General features: G+C 36.4%; 1 protein-coding gene across 6 annotated transcripts; it reads right to left on the minus strand.

Annotated features, from left to right (window-relative positions):
* Nucleotides 1–1,065: 1,065 nt before the first annotated feature.
* On the minus strand, nucleotides 1,066–14,539 carry LOC136205813 (protein PARALOG OF AIPP2). 6 transcript variants are annotated; one of them, XM_065996609.1, is made up of 13 exons: nucleotides 13,857–14,537; nucleotides 13,589–13,656; nucleotides 10,971–11,948; nucleotides 10,380–10,465; nucleotides 10,164–10,258; nucleotides 9,763–10,065; nucleotides 8,853–9,362; nucleotides 7,965–8,718; nucleotides 7,625–7,855; nucleotides 7,388–7,512; nucleotides 4,768–5,054; nucleotides 1,981–2,606; nucleotides 1,066–1,357 (listed from the first exon to the last, which is right to left on the minus strand). In XM_065996609.1, exons 1-13 carry the CDS (start codon nucleotides 13,888–13,890, stop codon nucleotides 1,345–1,347), a joined length of 4,110 nt encoding a protein of 1,369 aa, XP_065852681.1. In that variant the 5' UTR covers nucleotides 13,891–14,537; the 3' UTR covers nucleotides 1,066–1,344. The 6 variants fall into 6 exon arrangements, with proteins under 6 accessions (XP_065852681.1, XP_065852676.1, XP_065852678.1 ...); XM_065996604.1 differs by having other exon boundaries at nucleotides 1,066–2,606; nucleotides 13,857–14,536; XM_065996606.1 differs by having other exon boundaries at nucleotides 1,066–2,606; nucleotides 13,589–13,664; nucleotides 13,857–14,536.
* Nucleotides 14,540–14,944: the final 405 nt, after the last annotated feature.

Raw genomic sequence — 14,944 nt, forward strand, 5'->3', positions numbered from 1 at the left:
AAATCATAAGTTCTAAAGCTTTATTTTCTAAATATTAATTTTCTTTCTCCTAAACAAACAACACCTTGAAGAATTAAAGTTGTTTAGTATATAATCAATTCTTTAAATTTTCTATTTTGAGTTCATCAATGATCATTTTAAGACATTAATTGAAGTTTAATATTACGTTTTGAAGTTTAATGGTCATACCGTGAAAATGAGTAAAATTCAATGGCCATAGATATAATTTACCCGACCTCTCAAATCAAATTTGACAAAATCGATTTTCTTCCCAAGAACCAGTTCACATAGTCACAATCAGTTCCAACTAGGGGTGCACATGGTCAGTTAACCAGTCCATTATAAAAAAAAATATTAATCAGTCCATTTAATCCGATTAACCATATTTCGATTAATCTATTATTTCGGTCGGTTAACTTATATTTTGATCGGCTAACCATTAGTGACATTTCATAAAAAAAAAAAAAAAAAAATTACTTTAAAATAAATATATATTTATTTAAATATTAAATAAAAATATTAAAATTTAAATTCAATTAACAAAATCACTTAAGCAAATAAATCTTTAAGTTATTTTAATTTTTTAACTTAAAAATGAAATATAAATATATAATATTTATAATTAAAGTTGCATATATATTTATTATCTTTTTGGTTTCGGTTAACTATCAGTTTTTTAAATAAAAACCCATAATCTAGTCCATCGATTTCGATTAACCTATTTTTCGGTTCGGTTTCAAAAATCAATTTTCTTACTTTCTGGTTAGTTTCATGCAGCCCTAGATCCCACCCCCCAAGACAAATTTACCGAACAAATCAAGTACCAATCCTCATAATTACCTCTCGGAGTTTCTGAACAACTCGTTCCCCAACTGGTAAATGTAGTTTCATCCATCTATTCATCAAGAAATAAAGTTGAGAGGAAGAGTTTAAATTCTTTTTTGTTATGTAACTGGCATAATTAGCCAATTTCACTTTATTCTTATGGAGTATTCTTAAGAAAGGAAATGGTTATGAATTTTAGAATTATCATGAAAAGTAAAAGATAGAATTAAACCCTTAGAGTGAAAAACAAAGAAAAAAGAAATTTATATTATACTTTTCTCCACTGGGAAATGGAGGCAACAAAATTCATAGGCCACAGGTGAGGGGAAAGGTTTGCCAGGCTATTCCAATACATGAGTTTACTAACATTTCTCATCTATAGTTTCAAGTACCAATGCCTCAATCAGGAAAAATAGTTTCTTCTGTTCCGTAGTAAATCCTGCTTCCTTGCTACACAAATTTGAATTCCGATACTGATAAGGGTACAGCAGAATTTCCCAAATCACATGCACCATCTTTTTAATACTGTTTCCTGGCAATCAACAGTTCAAAGCGATGACACAATGGACAACAATTATGAAATGTTAAAAAAAAGAAAAAAAAAGGAAGGTGATCTGCAAATATCTCATGGCATTTTTAAACGGCTTTAATTCTCTTTATATACAAACAGCCGTGACTATGCACTCAGAAATCAATAAAAGGAAAAATTATTAGTAAATTCTGTATGGGTTATGAACAGATGGAAATTGAGTTCCCCTATGACCAGCATTTACCACATCACAATAATATGCAAACTGTGAGGCCTATTTATCTGGGAAGCCCCCGAAAAGGAGCAGTGAAGTATTCACATGACGCCTTTCAGGCAGGAGCTGCTCCTTTTTCGAAACAGCTTTCACTTTCTGTTCCTTGTCTTCAAATGGGAATGAAAGAGAAAGGGAAAGAGAAGCCTCCTCTTCCTTCTCTGTCACCTTATCTCCACTCTTGTTCTCCCTATTGTTATTTTTCTCTACCATTCCAACAAACAAAGGTGGTGGGGGTTTTGTCTCAGCCCCTAAAGCAAGCTCAAGATTTGGGACCCCATCATGGAATTTATCCTCATCTTTCGATGAGTATTCTTTCCAGGGCACACGACGCGAATCCACAGGAAAGAAGTACCTTTCAGAAGCTCCCACATCCTCCAGAATAACTTTCTCTTCAGCATCTTTCTCACAGATTCTTCTCTCGATCGAGGAACTGGAACCCAAATCACATAATTGTGGACCCAAATCATCGTTGAAAGAATTCCCCCCTATTGAATTGCCACTCCCATATTGTTCACAAGAACCACTCTTCAGCTTCTTATTAACACTTTCACCATCAACTAATTTATCATTTCCAGCATTCCATGGAGTTCTTTTACTAGCAATATCACATGTGTCAACTGCTTTTTCCTCCAGATCCAGAAGAGGCCGCTTCCTGTTATTCGACTGCCAGCTACTGATCTGTTTGATGCCCAGGTCTTTTCCAGAGGAAGTCTCCATATCCAAGCTTATAGAATCATCATTCAGGTTCCTTTCAACTACAGCCTCATCTTTATCCACTTCCATTCCATCCACCATTTTCTCCTCCCTGGCACCTTTATCATGATCAGTAGTGTGAGCCTTGATAGAGGACGAATCTTCATCAACACATCTAGCATCCATATCCATTTGTCTACAATTGGAGCCAATATTGGTTTCAGTTGCCTGAATAAATGGCTGATTTTTCATATCTATTCTGTTATCTGGGAGAGCTACTTCTTTCTGTAACAAGAACAATGTGATTGTTAAAAAGGTGACGTGAAAATACACACAAGAAGCTTTACCAGTTCAAATGACTGAACATAATGAGCAGAACCCAGGTGCAAGAGAGAAAAAGAGAGAGAACAAGAAATGCAGAAGAGAAAAAAACTCTAATCTATTCAAATAAATTTTGGACCATCTCCAAGAGATATTATTGACCAGTAATAATCAATTATATGGCATTACCATAAATAATTATAAATATTTTGAGAATCAAGAAAAAAAGATCAGATCATGAGGATGAAGGCAAGATGAACAATAGTAACATTCCCATTAGGGCCGGGCGCAGATCTTGGAGAAACTGGATTGGACCGAATATCCAAGTAAAAATATCCAGAATTGGACCGAACTGTTGACTTTTTTCACCGAACTGGACCGAAATTATCCAGAACTAGACCGACAACCGAATTGGATTGGACCGAACTGGATTGAAAGAACTGAAGATTTATCATATTAAATTTATATTTTATATGAAGTTTTATTTTTTCCTATTTAGTGAAGTGGTGGGACCCCTCCCCGGACCCTCGTTCAGCGGGGACGCGTAGTGCGACCGGGCCGCCCCTTTAGTGAAGTGTTGTATTTTTTCCTAGAGGGCGAGCCTTGGCGCAACGGTAAACGTTGTTGTCGTGTGACCAAGAGGTCACGGGTTCAAGTCTTAGGAGCGGCCTCTTGCCAAATAAATTGGCAGGGGAAGGCTTGCCCCTAGTACACCCTTGTGACGCGTAGTGCGACCGGGCCGCCCTTTTTTTTAGTGAAGTGTTGTATTTCCTATTTTTATTTAAGGTAGGTCGTATTTCCTATTTTTATTTAAGGTAGGTTGTATTTCCTATTTTTATTTAAGGTAGGTTAGAATTATTAGGGTGATTTAAGGTAGGTTATATTTCCTATTCTTATTTAAGGCATGTTAGAATTATTAGGGCGATGATTTGTTAGGCCAAATGTACTTTCCTTGTCCCTACTGATTGATTGTGCAGTTGATTAATGAAATATTTGGACTTATAATATGAATCTAGATATAGACTCGATATGGACTAAGATGGAGCATAGCATAAGGGAAGTAGCGAAGGAAGTTCTAGGGGAATCTAAAGGTAGCATGCCACCGGGTAAGGACACATCTTGGTGGACAGAAGAAGTACGACAAGCAGTAAAGAGTAAGCGAGAATCCTATAAAATATTGGAGAAATGCAGGAGTGATGAGAACTACGAAAAGTACAAAGAGACTAAAAGAGAAGTAAAGAAGGTCATACAAGAGGCTAGAGCAAAGGTGAATCAGGATCTATATACAAGGTTGGATACGAAGGAAGGGGAAAGAGAGGCTAGAGCAATTTCAATTTCAGGTATTGTTTCTCCAGCTATTTATTTTGGTTGTTGGTAAAATCCTAAAATTTGTGTAGATATGACAATCAAAATAGATCAATTAATTTGGTAGTGTTTGACTTTAGTCAAATTTTGATTTCTGTTATTGAATTTTAACTCGTTAGAATCTGGTCAAGTTTTTTCTGCTATTGTACTTTAATTTGTTGCTGTTTAGCTTAAGTTGTGCGTTTCTTAAGATTTGCATGTGTTAAGATATTAAAATTGTTAATCTTGAAACTAAGTTACCCATTTGTTCTTTAGCAATTTGGTTCACCAATTACTTTATTTATGTTGAAATTAATATTTGGTATTGTAAACACATGTTATTTATTTTTTATTAAGAGTTTTATATATTTATTATCTTGTAAATTATATTTTTAATTTATTTTTGGTAAAAGTATAGGTATTTTATTATTTAACTCCTCAAATAACTGTACTGGATTGGACCGGAACCGAATCTCCGAATTGGACCGGACCGAAATTTTCAATCCAATCCTGGAGATTCTTGAATCCCCGAACTGGACCGAACTGTGCCCAGCCCTCCCATCACATGACAAGAACATAAAAGAAAGAACTAGTTAATGCAAGACTCGCTGATTAATTTTAAAAAAATGAATTTCTTCGTTTTTAGTGTAGGGTTTGGATGTGGCTGGGTATGTTCATGCATATGAAGCAATCTGCCGAAGCATCACAACATAAGCACACGAACAGACCCAAGCAGTAACTGTTTCACCAATCTAGGAAATAATTAAAAAAAGGTTGATACCTGTGAAGTACCAGTGCATCTAATATCTGAGGAAAAAAGTGCATCAACTGTCGCACTCTTTGACAATGGTCTGGAGTCAAGTCTGCCATCTTGATGCTCTGAGTTCATTTCAAAACTAGATACTTTGCTATCAACATCACCAATTAATGTAGTATCTGTCTTGTCAGAAGTATTCATGTCCAAAGGCATCAAGTTGGAACTGGGAATGACTGAAGTTTTTATGGGATCTTTACAATTGGATCTCGTTCCCCTGAACACACCCCACAGAAAAAATAGCATGTTCCAACCTGCCGATTACAGATCATATATTTTAGAAATTATCACATTTTCAGGTAAAAGAACACAGAACTGAGTTGATACATGTCACAAAGGAGGGTCATGAATGACATAACAGGAAGTGGAACAACATAAGAGAAATGCATACCAAGACACGCACACATCAAAAGAAAAAATCCAGCTAATACATGGTTAGATTTTACTAAGAATTACTAAGAGCAATTCTAATTAAGCTAGAGTTCAAGACATTAATATCAAATTATGATGAATATAACCTCGGGTAAATAAACAAATTACTACATTGTACCACAACCATGCTATAATTCTTCTGTGTTTGGAAGCAATTATACAAATGATGTAAACTACATTTCTACCATAGTTATTAAAGGCACACGCCGCACTAAGGCGCAAGGGTGTCCTGGAGCCATGCCGCGCGCCAAAGCAACACAAGGCGCATAAACAAAAACAAAATTTATAAAACTATAAAGGATCATATTTAAACTATAAGAAATTATAAAGTCTAAATCAAAATGTTATAAAGACTAAATCATGACAATATTCTGTTAGTACACATGCATAACATAGCCGTTAAAATGTTTGTTTAAGTGTTTATTACTGTTCGTACATGTGCATTAGCATAATAATAGTACACATGCATAACATAGTTGTTAATGTTTGTTTAAGTGTTTGTTACTGTTCATACATGTGCATTAGCATAATAATTGTACTCATAGGCGCACACAATTCTGTTTTTGTAAACATAGTACAAACATAGCATAAGAAGAACAGACATTGTGGAATCAATCAAATATCAATTCTCAATTCTGTTTGTACACGTGCATAATAATTGAATGAAAACACAATTCTATTTGTACAAAAATAGTACAAAACACAAACACAATGGAACAAATGAAATATCAATTTAGAATCCGAGCACGGAGACTAGAACTAAACAGTAGACAGAAACCAGAGTTTATTAGATCATTGTGTTGTCAGTTGTGCGGCTCTGACTCTTCCGATTCAAAGAGTATCTTTTGTTTTCTTTCTTTGTTATTTGTTTATTTTGGACCCTTAGATGTGTCTAATCCAAGGGTGAACATAACCCTACAATAAAACACTTTAAAAAACCCTAAATACATACATATGCCACCGAGGCGCGCCTCTGATCTGTGTGCCTTGGCGGCGCCATGTTGGGTGGTGAGGCGCTAGGCCTGGAGCCTTGTGCGCGCCATTAATAACTATGATTTCCACACGATTCTTCGAAAGGTTTATTGTTCGCAAATGAATCATATAGTAAAAAAAAAAAATCAATTTTGATTTTTGTAACCATATCTTTATTTCTCAACTTCATCAACACAAACACCCAGCTTTCCACCACAATGTTCACTTCTTATTCAAATGTCAATGCATTCATAATGATATTATGAAGGTAACAGGTAAAAGACACCCATGGCCCCTCAACTTAGGCCTTGCTCTCTTTATGGTCCCTCACTCACCTTCAAATCCAGACATAGAAGTCCCTGAACTTTCCCCTTTACTAACATAAAGTCCCTTATGAAAGTAATCAACCTCAAAAACCGTTGAGGGCCTCAAAATGGAAAAATCCAAGAATTCAAGTTGTTTAGAACCACATTTCCCATGAAACCACGTTTTAGATTTTCCAAAATCACCAGTTTTGGAGCACTCTCTAAACAGCCATCTTCTCTCTCCGAACCAAACAACACCCAAATAATCTAAAACCAAAAGGTTCAAGAATTAAAATTGCTTAGAATATCATATCCATTGGAGTGATTGAAGGTTAAAGGACATTTATGTTAGTAAACAGCCTCAGGAATTTTACGACCGGTTTTGAAGGTGAGAGGCCATAAAGAAAGTAGGCCTTGGTTGAGGGGCCATTGGGTGTAATTTACCCTAAAGGTAATTATCAAACATTTTACCATTAGTACTCTTTAACATAATATGGCTCAAGATCCATAAATAGCAGCTTTTAAGCACAATGGTTGAGCACTAGTCTACAACGCAAGAAGTAAAAAATGTCTGAATATTAGTCTATCACTATCAACTCTTTTACCACCAATAATACAAGTCTTGCTGATATTGGTACTCTAGAGCTAGAAAGAAATTAGAGAGAACAAAGGAGAGAACACAGAATATTTTACCCCACCCAATATTGTACATTTTTGCCATTTTAGTAGAAATGGCTTAGTCACATCTTTCAATTAACATCATAAGCTTCAAATTCACATTCATGTTGGTTTCTAGAATAGAAGTAACTAGAATAAATTTGACAGAATACATTTGCTAGAACCTGCTAAATAATAGAAATATGATGACTAAATCTTACGTTGGGAGTTCTCTGGAAGCTGAGCAGAAGAAAATATCAAAAAATCAACACCATCAAAAGATCCTTTGAGTGCCAGATCCCTTTTAATCATATTGTCCGACAAGTTCTTGTAACTTTTTTCATAACTGTATCACAAGTTGTGCAGAACATTAAACAAGTTAAGGGACGATAAAGGTGATGAAACATAAAAAAGGCCACCATTGATAACAAAAGAGCAAAGTGCATAGACATATTTACCTCTCAAGGTCCTTAGCAAAGAAATAAAGAGCAATATTATATTCCTTGGGACCATTGTCATGAAACTGTTTAGGCCATGTGCTTAAACGAGGTACCTCATCCAAGCTTATTTTATGGGGAAACTGGCTCACCACTTCAAGAACTCTAGGGGAAGCACAGGTTGATAGATGTGCTTGCACTCCACCATATAAGTCAAAAACTTTTCCACCTCTTCGTACTTCAATAGCCCCCCTGCATATATGTAACAAATGTCAAACTTTTTAACTGAGTGAAGTACAAATGGAGTGAAGAGATACAGGAAAATATAATGTTTAAGATAAGCAAAGAAAAAGAAACTCACTGCCAAATACACTCATGCTCTGGTATGGTTAAAATCTTTGAGAAGAGGGGTGCAGCTGCCAAAGCATGACTAGACTTAACCATGGAACCTGGGTCTCCAGCTTTTGAAGGAAGAATAGCTTCACGAGTATGAACATTAATCAGTTTCATGTCATTACTATTTATCTGTTTGCAATTCTCCAAGGAACAAGTACCAAGGTCCGTTTGCCCTTCATCTGCTCCTTCATCAGAAACCAAGTTCCTTGACCTATTTGAAGATGAAAACTGATCATTAGAAGCCATTTCAGAGATTGCATCCATGGTCGATGAGGACAATCCATCAGATTGATCACTTTCCTTCTTCTTTCTAAAAATCCCTGGCTTCTTAAGCATAGCAGCTTCAATTGCAGCTTTCAACTTACTTCCTTTGCTCATTTCTTCCCTAACACTTCTTGAACCAGAAATATCTGAAGCTCGAGCACTAGTGCATAATTCTGCAGCATGCCCAGTTTCTTTGCACTTTAGACAAGTAAGATGTTTTAGCCCAGCAGCAACAATTGGCTTTGAGCGATTATCAGAACTTTCCCTAGTTTTCTCAATCTGACTTGATGATTCCCGTAACCGAGATAAGCCATCTTGCTGATTTTCATCTAAAGTATTGGATGTACGCTCAGCAGTCCAAGAAGAACTTGAAGAAGGTTCATCCTTTGGGGTAACTTGGTTGAACTTTTGTTCAACAGATGCAGTGCTCATTCCATTGATAGATAAAGATCGAACTACGATAGAACAATAGATGGTCATTAAATTTTCATGCCAAACCCAAGAACAGAGAACTTAATAAGTGCAAAAAAACGACAAGATAAGATAAGGTAACATTTTATTGAAGTCCCACAATAAGTTCGGATCATACCAGAAGTAACAGGATTTTCTGGACCCTTGCGAGCTATAATGCTGTTTGATCTCAATAAGCTGCCTGGTTTAATATCAGATTGTGAAGCCTTTGACTCTTTGTTGTTGCTTGTAGACGATGTCATGGCACTTTCACCACGAGGTGTGAGCTTTTGATTGACCTTAGGCACAGAGACACTAGAACTAGTGGTCAATGAACTACCTAGTAGCGGACGATCCAACTTGGACACACTTTTACTTTCAAACACATTCCGCTCTTTCACTTGTTTTAATCCTTTTATTTCTTGAGATTGAGAAAATTTTGGTGTAAGCATTTTAACTTTTGAGTCGGTAGCACTAGAACGGGCCGGATTCACAGATCTAAATGACATAGATTTGCTTATCATCCTAGCAGATCCCTCCTTCATATCAAGATCTCTGCTGCTTTTTAGCTTTTGAGGAACCTCATCCACAAGTTTCACTTTTGGTTTGGAATTGGGAGTGCTGAACGAATTGGACTTCAATAGAGTACCTAAACATAGGATATCAACGAATCAGTGCTTGAAATGATAATATCAACTAATTGAACATCAAGATGAGAAAATCAAACCATTCATAGGACTGATCTACATCAAGTTCAACTCAAGCCACATGCAAACCAGCCTTATGACTTTGACAAAACCACCTAACCTAATAGTGGATGCAGTCTTTTACCCGAATAAATTCAAACATTTCAAGAGGATATAAATATACTCTGATGCCATAAAATGTGTCTTCAATTGATACTGGATGGATATAGTATTTAAACATATTATACAGATAGGGATTAAATGTTGCTAATTTTGGCATATAACTAACAAATGTCAATCAACTGCCTTTTAACACTCCAAATTACACCATAAGTAAATGAAAAACAAAGGTATTTCTCTTACCCTTGGATGATTGAAGTCGTGAAGCAATTAACGAAGCACGTACAGTCTCTGAACTCAAACCAGTGTGATTGGTAAAGGATGTTTGATGAGCTAGCTTCACTTTCCCTTTATCCAAGCTCTTGAATGAACTATCTCGAGACAAGGAAGGTGATCTTGTGGGGCTGGATGACTTTGGCGAGCTAGCTTTACCAAAACTTGTTTCAATAGCCTGCCTTTTTGAAGCTGGAGTCATGTCTACAGTTTCAATAAGTCTCTTGATGGAGCTTTGTGTCCTTGCTTTGTTCGTTCTTTCAGCATCTGAGCCTTCAAAATCAATTTCATGAAGAGTTAAAAATACAAATAATTGTGTCCAAATCATTGCAATTATTTTCCGTAGAATTTTAACTTCAATTTCATAGTACCTTGCTTCTGGTTTTCTGCTTCCTCAGATAATTTACATTCTTCACAAAGCCAATCACCTTCAGGAACTTTCTGAAGCATTTCCCGCATGCAATAGCTGATTAATTGCAACATTCATGTCAGATTTCTAGTGTTTAAGATATTTGATATAATAGAACAAATAAACAATTCAAGTTCGCAATAGAAGAAACTATAGATGAAAAGATATATATGCTTACGTGTGTTCTGCACCATCACTGCACTTGCTACATATGGCAAGCAAATCCTCCCGACCAGCATCCCCACAAATATCACATACTTTTACCTGTTTCAAGCAAACCAAAACTTCAGCAAAGAGAGAAAGCAAGGCAAGCAAGGGACCCCAACTAGCCCAGCTCATACAAAAACCCTTACTAACATACTGTATATATGCCAATTCCAAGAAAAATGGACATAAGAAGAAGAAGAAAGAACACTCAACACATCCATACACCCTACATGCTCTGCATATTTTACAATTCCATTTGTTTTGTGTTAATTCAAGAACTCATATTTCATTATTAATGTGTTTCACCACATCAAAGTACGTGAATGGGAACACAGTTTCCGGCCTTCGTTCCTCACCAAATGTATATGCCTTACCAGGACAGCCCAGCAAAATGCTTAAATAAGCAAAACATAAATACCAAAACAAAAAGGTCCTATTCAAAAACCACAAGTTTTGCAAATAGTCACCCTTAAGTAATTATAATTACACAGGCAATAGGATAAAAGCTTCAGAAACCTAGAATTTATATACTTAAAAGACGACTATGGCATGAATTACTCACATCATGTTCTACGATTTCTGACTCATCACTATCATCCCCAGATACAGATTGCAAAGCAGGCTCCAGCGTTTCAGGTAATTCAACCGACACCTTGGACTTCTGATCTTTTTCAACTTGGTTAGAACATTTAAAACCTCCATCCGGTTGGTGGTGGGCATCTTTTCTGGCCTCTGATTCCAACTTTGAGTAATGTTGGCTTGAATCCTTACAGGCATCTAATTTTGTATCTTCTTCTGAATGTTGACTGTTTGTGGGGGAGGATAGGCACCTGCTCTGAAACTTTGGTGATCTACTGCTAGCATCTGTATTATTTGAAAGAATCTCTAACGACTCTGACTTGGGGGAAAGTAGTGCCTTTCCAGATCCTTCCAGTCCTAAACTACTAACTAAAGCTGAACCAAATGACAAATTCTTCCTGTCTACATTCTTGTCATAATGACTTACTGCTGTACTCACATCATTAGCTCTACTAACACATGAAATGTTATCGTCATGGCCTTCTACTATTTTAGCATGCTCATGTTTATTTGAGAGATTTTTTTGATCCAAAATACCCTGCGCTGCAGAAAGCTGATCGACTGCAATATTTCCACCAAAAGGTGATTTTAAGAGCATTTTGGACTCAGCTGAGCCATCAGCTACATCGGAACGCCTTATGTTTGCTTTACTATCCACATTCTCGGATAAGGAATCATGATTTGAATTGACGCTGAGAAGATTACTTGCTTCACTGGTGTGCTGCAAGCTATCATATGCCCCACTGCTAAAAGGCAAAGCATCGTCTTCGTTGACAGAGTTCTGACTTGTTGCAGCTACACGACAGTTTTCATCTGAAAATTCATCACCCTTCGACCCCATACAAGACAACTTGAGGTGCATACAAGATGAACAAGGAGCAGAACACACGTTGCAAGTCCCAGACTGTACTCTGGTGTGGACCTTTCTTCTCATGGGAGGCTCGCTTAATCTCTTCTCAGACTGAAATTGCACCCACAACAAAGAAAACGGGAATAAACATTAACAACAGAACAGGTTCCAGGAAGTATAGCTATAAATCTTTCAATAAGCAACAATTTCTATTGTTGCATATTTAATTTTCTATGTACAAATTATTACTGGTGCAGAAAGGAAAAAATAAGACAGAAAGAGAGGGAACAACAAAACAAAAAATCAAATATATATGAGAAATAGTCATAGATATTAAAAAAAGAACAAACAAAACAGGTTGACACATGACTTTTCTATAAGAAAGCAAACTTGCAAGCACAACACAAGATACGACTTAGTATGTTATATTGATAGAGTAAGAAGCCTTTTTGCAGTCAGTGCTTTGTGCATGGATGCATATAGAAGATATTCACCCAACAAATGTTTCCAAAATGATTGTAGTTGAGAAGTCTTTGCCAAACCCAGTCCACCCATAACATATAGGACATATTCGGAAAATTATTTGCATAAAAGGTAGTCTGGCCCATATTGATATAATTTCATATATACCTGCAATTTTAATTAATTTCAACCAACACTTAAAACAGAAAGCAGAAAGGTTGCTAAGCTGCAACTCTGGAAAGCTTCAGCAAAGTAGGACAACCCTCAAAGTTACTAATGCCCCAAAACACGTTGCCGAAACTTATATATTTTTCTCAAACTAGCTATGTAGAAATCTCCAGGATATAATTTTCTGATACGGTTAAGGAATTGATATTCCAAAGAGCACGAGGAGAATGTGTCATCTTAAGGTATAGGTTTCAATAGCCAAGGAGTACTGGTATTTCCAACATCTTTGAAAGTCAGCTAGAAGATAAGTAGACCCCAGTTATTAGGCCATAAAAATACATCATTGCAATGCGATCTCCAAATCAATGATCACAAAATTGTCCTCCATTCATAGTTATTAAAGGCGCATGGGGCGCATGGCGCACTAAGGTGCTAGGGGTCCTGGAGCCTTGGCGCATGGCGATGGCGCATGCCATAGCGAGACAAGGCGCACTTACAAAAACAAAAATTATAAAACTATAAAACTAACATAAAAATGCAATAAATACTAAATCATGACAATATTAAGCATAAATAAGTTTTAAAAATGCAAAATAAACTCCATGTTAAAAAGCTAAAGTTGAATACTAAATCCTAAGTTCTACTCGTCATCAAAACTCTCCAAATTAATCACTCATGTTGAATTTGAATTCCCTTGGCTGCTTTGTTTCTGTTTTAATTTGTTTCCTGTGTTTTGTTCTACTAAACTTCTTCCTCTTATGATAAGACTTTGTCATTGCCTCTTCTAATTAATTCCAATGTATAATCTCTGTAAAAAAAACCATAAAACTGCCCCTAACTCACCAAGGAGCACCTTGGTGCGCCTATGGCAACTGCCCCTTGGCACAAAATGGCGCACCATGGCGGTTGCGCCACGCCATGGGGGTGTCAAGGGAAATCGTTAATTCTAAAAGCTTAAAATTCATCCACATACTCAATAGAAACTGCTAAGGAAATAAATTTGACATGAAATGATAAACATATCATAGAACGAGCAGATCATTTAAAGTAGAAGCTTAGGAGAGGACTGAATAGTACAAGGATAAAGAACAACAGAATGTAAATTACCCTTTTATTCTCACCATATTCTTCTTAATATCTTGTTCAATCTCCTCTGGTGGTCCTTGCATGTGATAACTTCCACTCAAAACTAATGATCTAAAAAGCACATCAAAATCACATCAATACTTATTCAATTCCTGTTAAAAAATACAAATAAAAATAAAACATACAAACATCAATTTCCAGTCCAATTATCAAATGCTGAAAAACAATCGTACCAAACCTGCAATTCCGAAACTGGAAAATTCCATTATAATAACTAAAAAGAACGAAACCCTAATTACATGCCTTTGGTACCGCAATCAACTCCGTCGCATTGCATTACTCATCCATGCCCCGTTCCCATCGACCGGCTGCCATCTCTGCCACCGACTCAATCCGCCGCAATCCGGAAACATCAAGTCCAAAATATAACAATCGCCACAAATTCCTTCCTCTTGTTGGGAAAAATCACCTCTGCCCCCAAATTTAAACGATACTCCTCAAATTAAACAAGAGATACGCACATATATATATCCCTCAAATTCTCTCCCCCTATCTAGGTTTTCCCCTTCTCCAATTATACAAACCATAAAATCAAGAATCTATCTATCGATATCTCTGCTACTGCCAAGAGGATCTGATGCACAAATACAGATACGAACATACACCCACTTTATATATCTATATGTTATATATATAAAATATACTACTTATTATTCTTATTATTACTATTTATTATATTTTTATATCTCTATAATACTTCTTCCGTCTCTCTTCTAAATCTATGATCTGAAGAGAAATCCTGAAATGCTCAGTTTAAGAGGGTACGATAGGAGATCCTCCTCTTGCTTCTCAGCATAGAATTGCCTCTTTCTCTTTATCTCAGATATAGCAGCGTGCCTATTTTCTCTCTCTAGATTTTTTTAGAGTGAGGGGAAGTCTTTTCTCTCTCTCTATAACTACACGAAATCTTTTGTAACGTTCTTTTCTCTCTTCACATTATTTTCCTGGAAAATGAGTTAAAATTCTGATGAATATCATTTTTAATTGAGAGTCTTCTCCCTTGGGTTGGGTCAGAATAAATCGAACTTTTTTTTTTTTTTTTTTGGTAAGAAGGGAAGAAAAAAAAACAAACAAACAAAAACCTAACCCGGGATCAGTCTAGGAAGACTGGCCCCAATCCTATCCTCAAGAAGAGAAGGTAACAGAAAAGAATGAGGAACGGAAAGGGTAGAAACACCTAACATCCCCCATGCCCAGCAGCTGCCAAGCGATCCGCCACGCGGGTTTGCTCCCTATAAATATGGGAGAAGGTAAGAGAATCGAAGGCAGGACGAAGCCTCAAGATGGCTTTAATGAGATTCTGACTCTTAAGACAAACAGTCTGTCTATCC

The sequence above is a fragment of the Euphorbia lathyris genome, chromosome 9 (genome assembly GCF_963576675.1).
Source record: "Euphorbia lathyris chromosome 9, ddEupLath1.1, whole genome shotgun sequence".
Lineage (NCBI taxonomy): Eukaryota > Viridiplantae > Streptophyta > Magnoliopsida > Malpighiales > Euphorbiaceae > Euphorbia > Euphorbia lathyris.

What these genes read in the sequence shown, in the direction of transcription:
- LOC136205813 (XM_065996604.1), bottom strand. Translation starts at nt 13,890, where the DNA reads ATGCAATGCGACGGAGTTGATTGCGGTACCAAAG. An exon ending in AGTGATGGTGCAGAACACAC is followed by an intron (nt 10,259 to 10,379) that starts GTAAGCATATAT and finishes GCAATTAATCAG; the next exon opens with CTATTGCATGCGGGAAATGC. An exon ending in GCTTCCAGAGAACTCCCAAC is followed by an intron (nt 5,055 to 7,387) that starts GTAAGATTTAGT and finishes TGTAATCGGCAG; the next exon opens with GTTGGAACATGCTATTTTTT.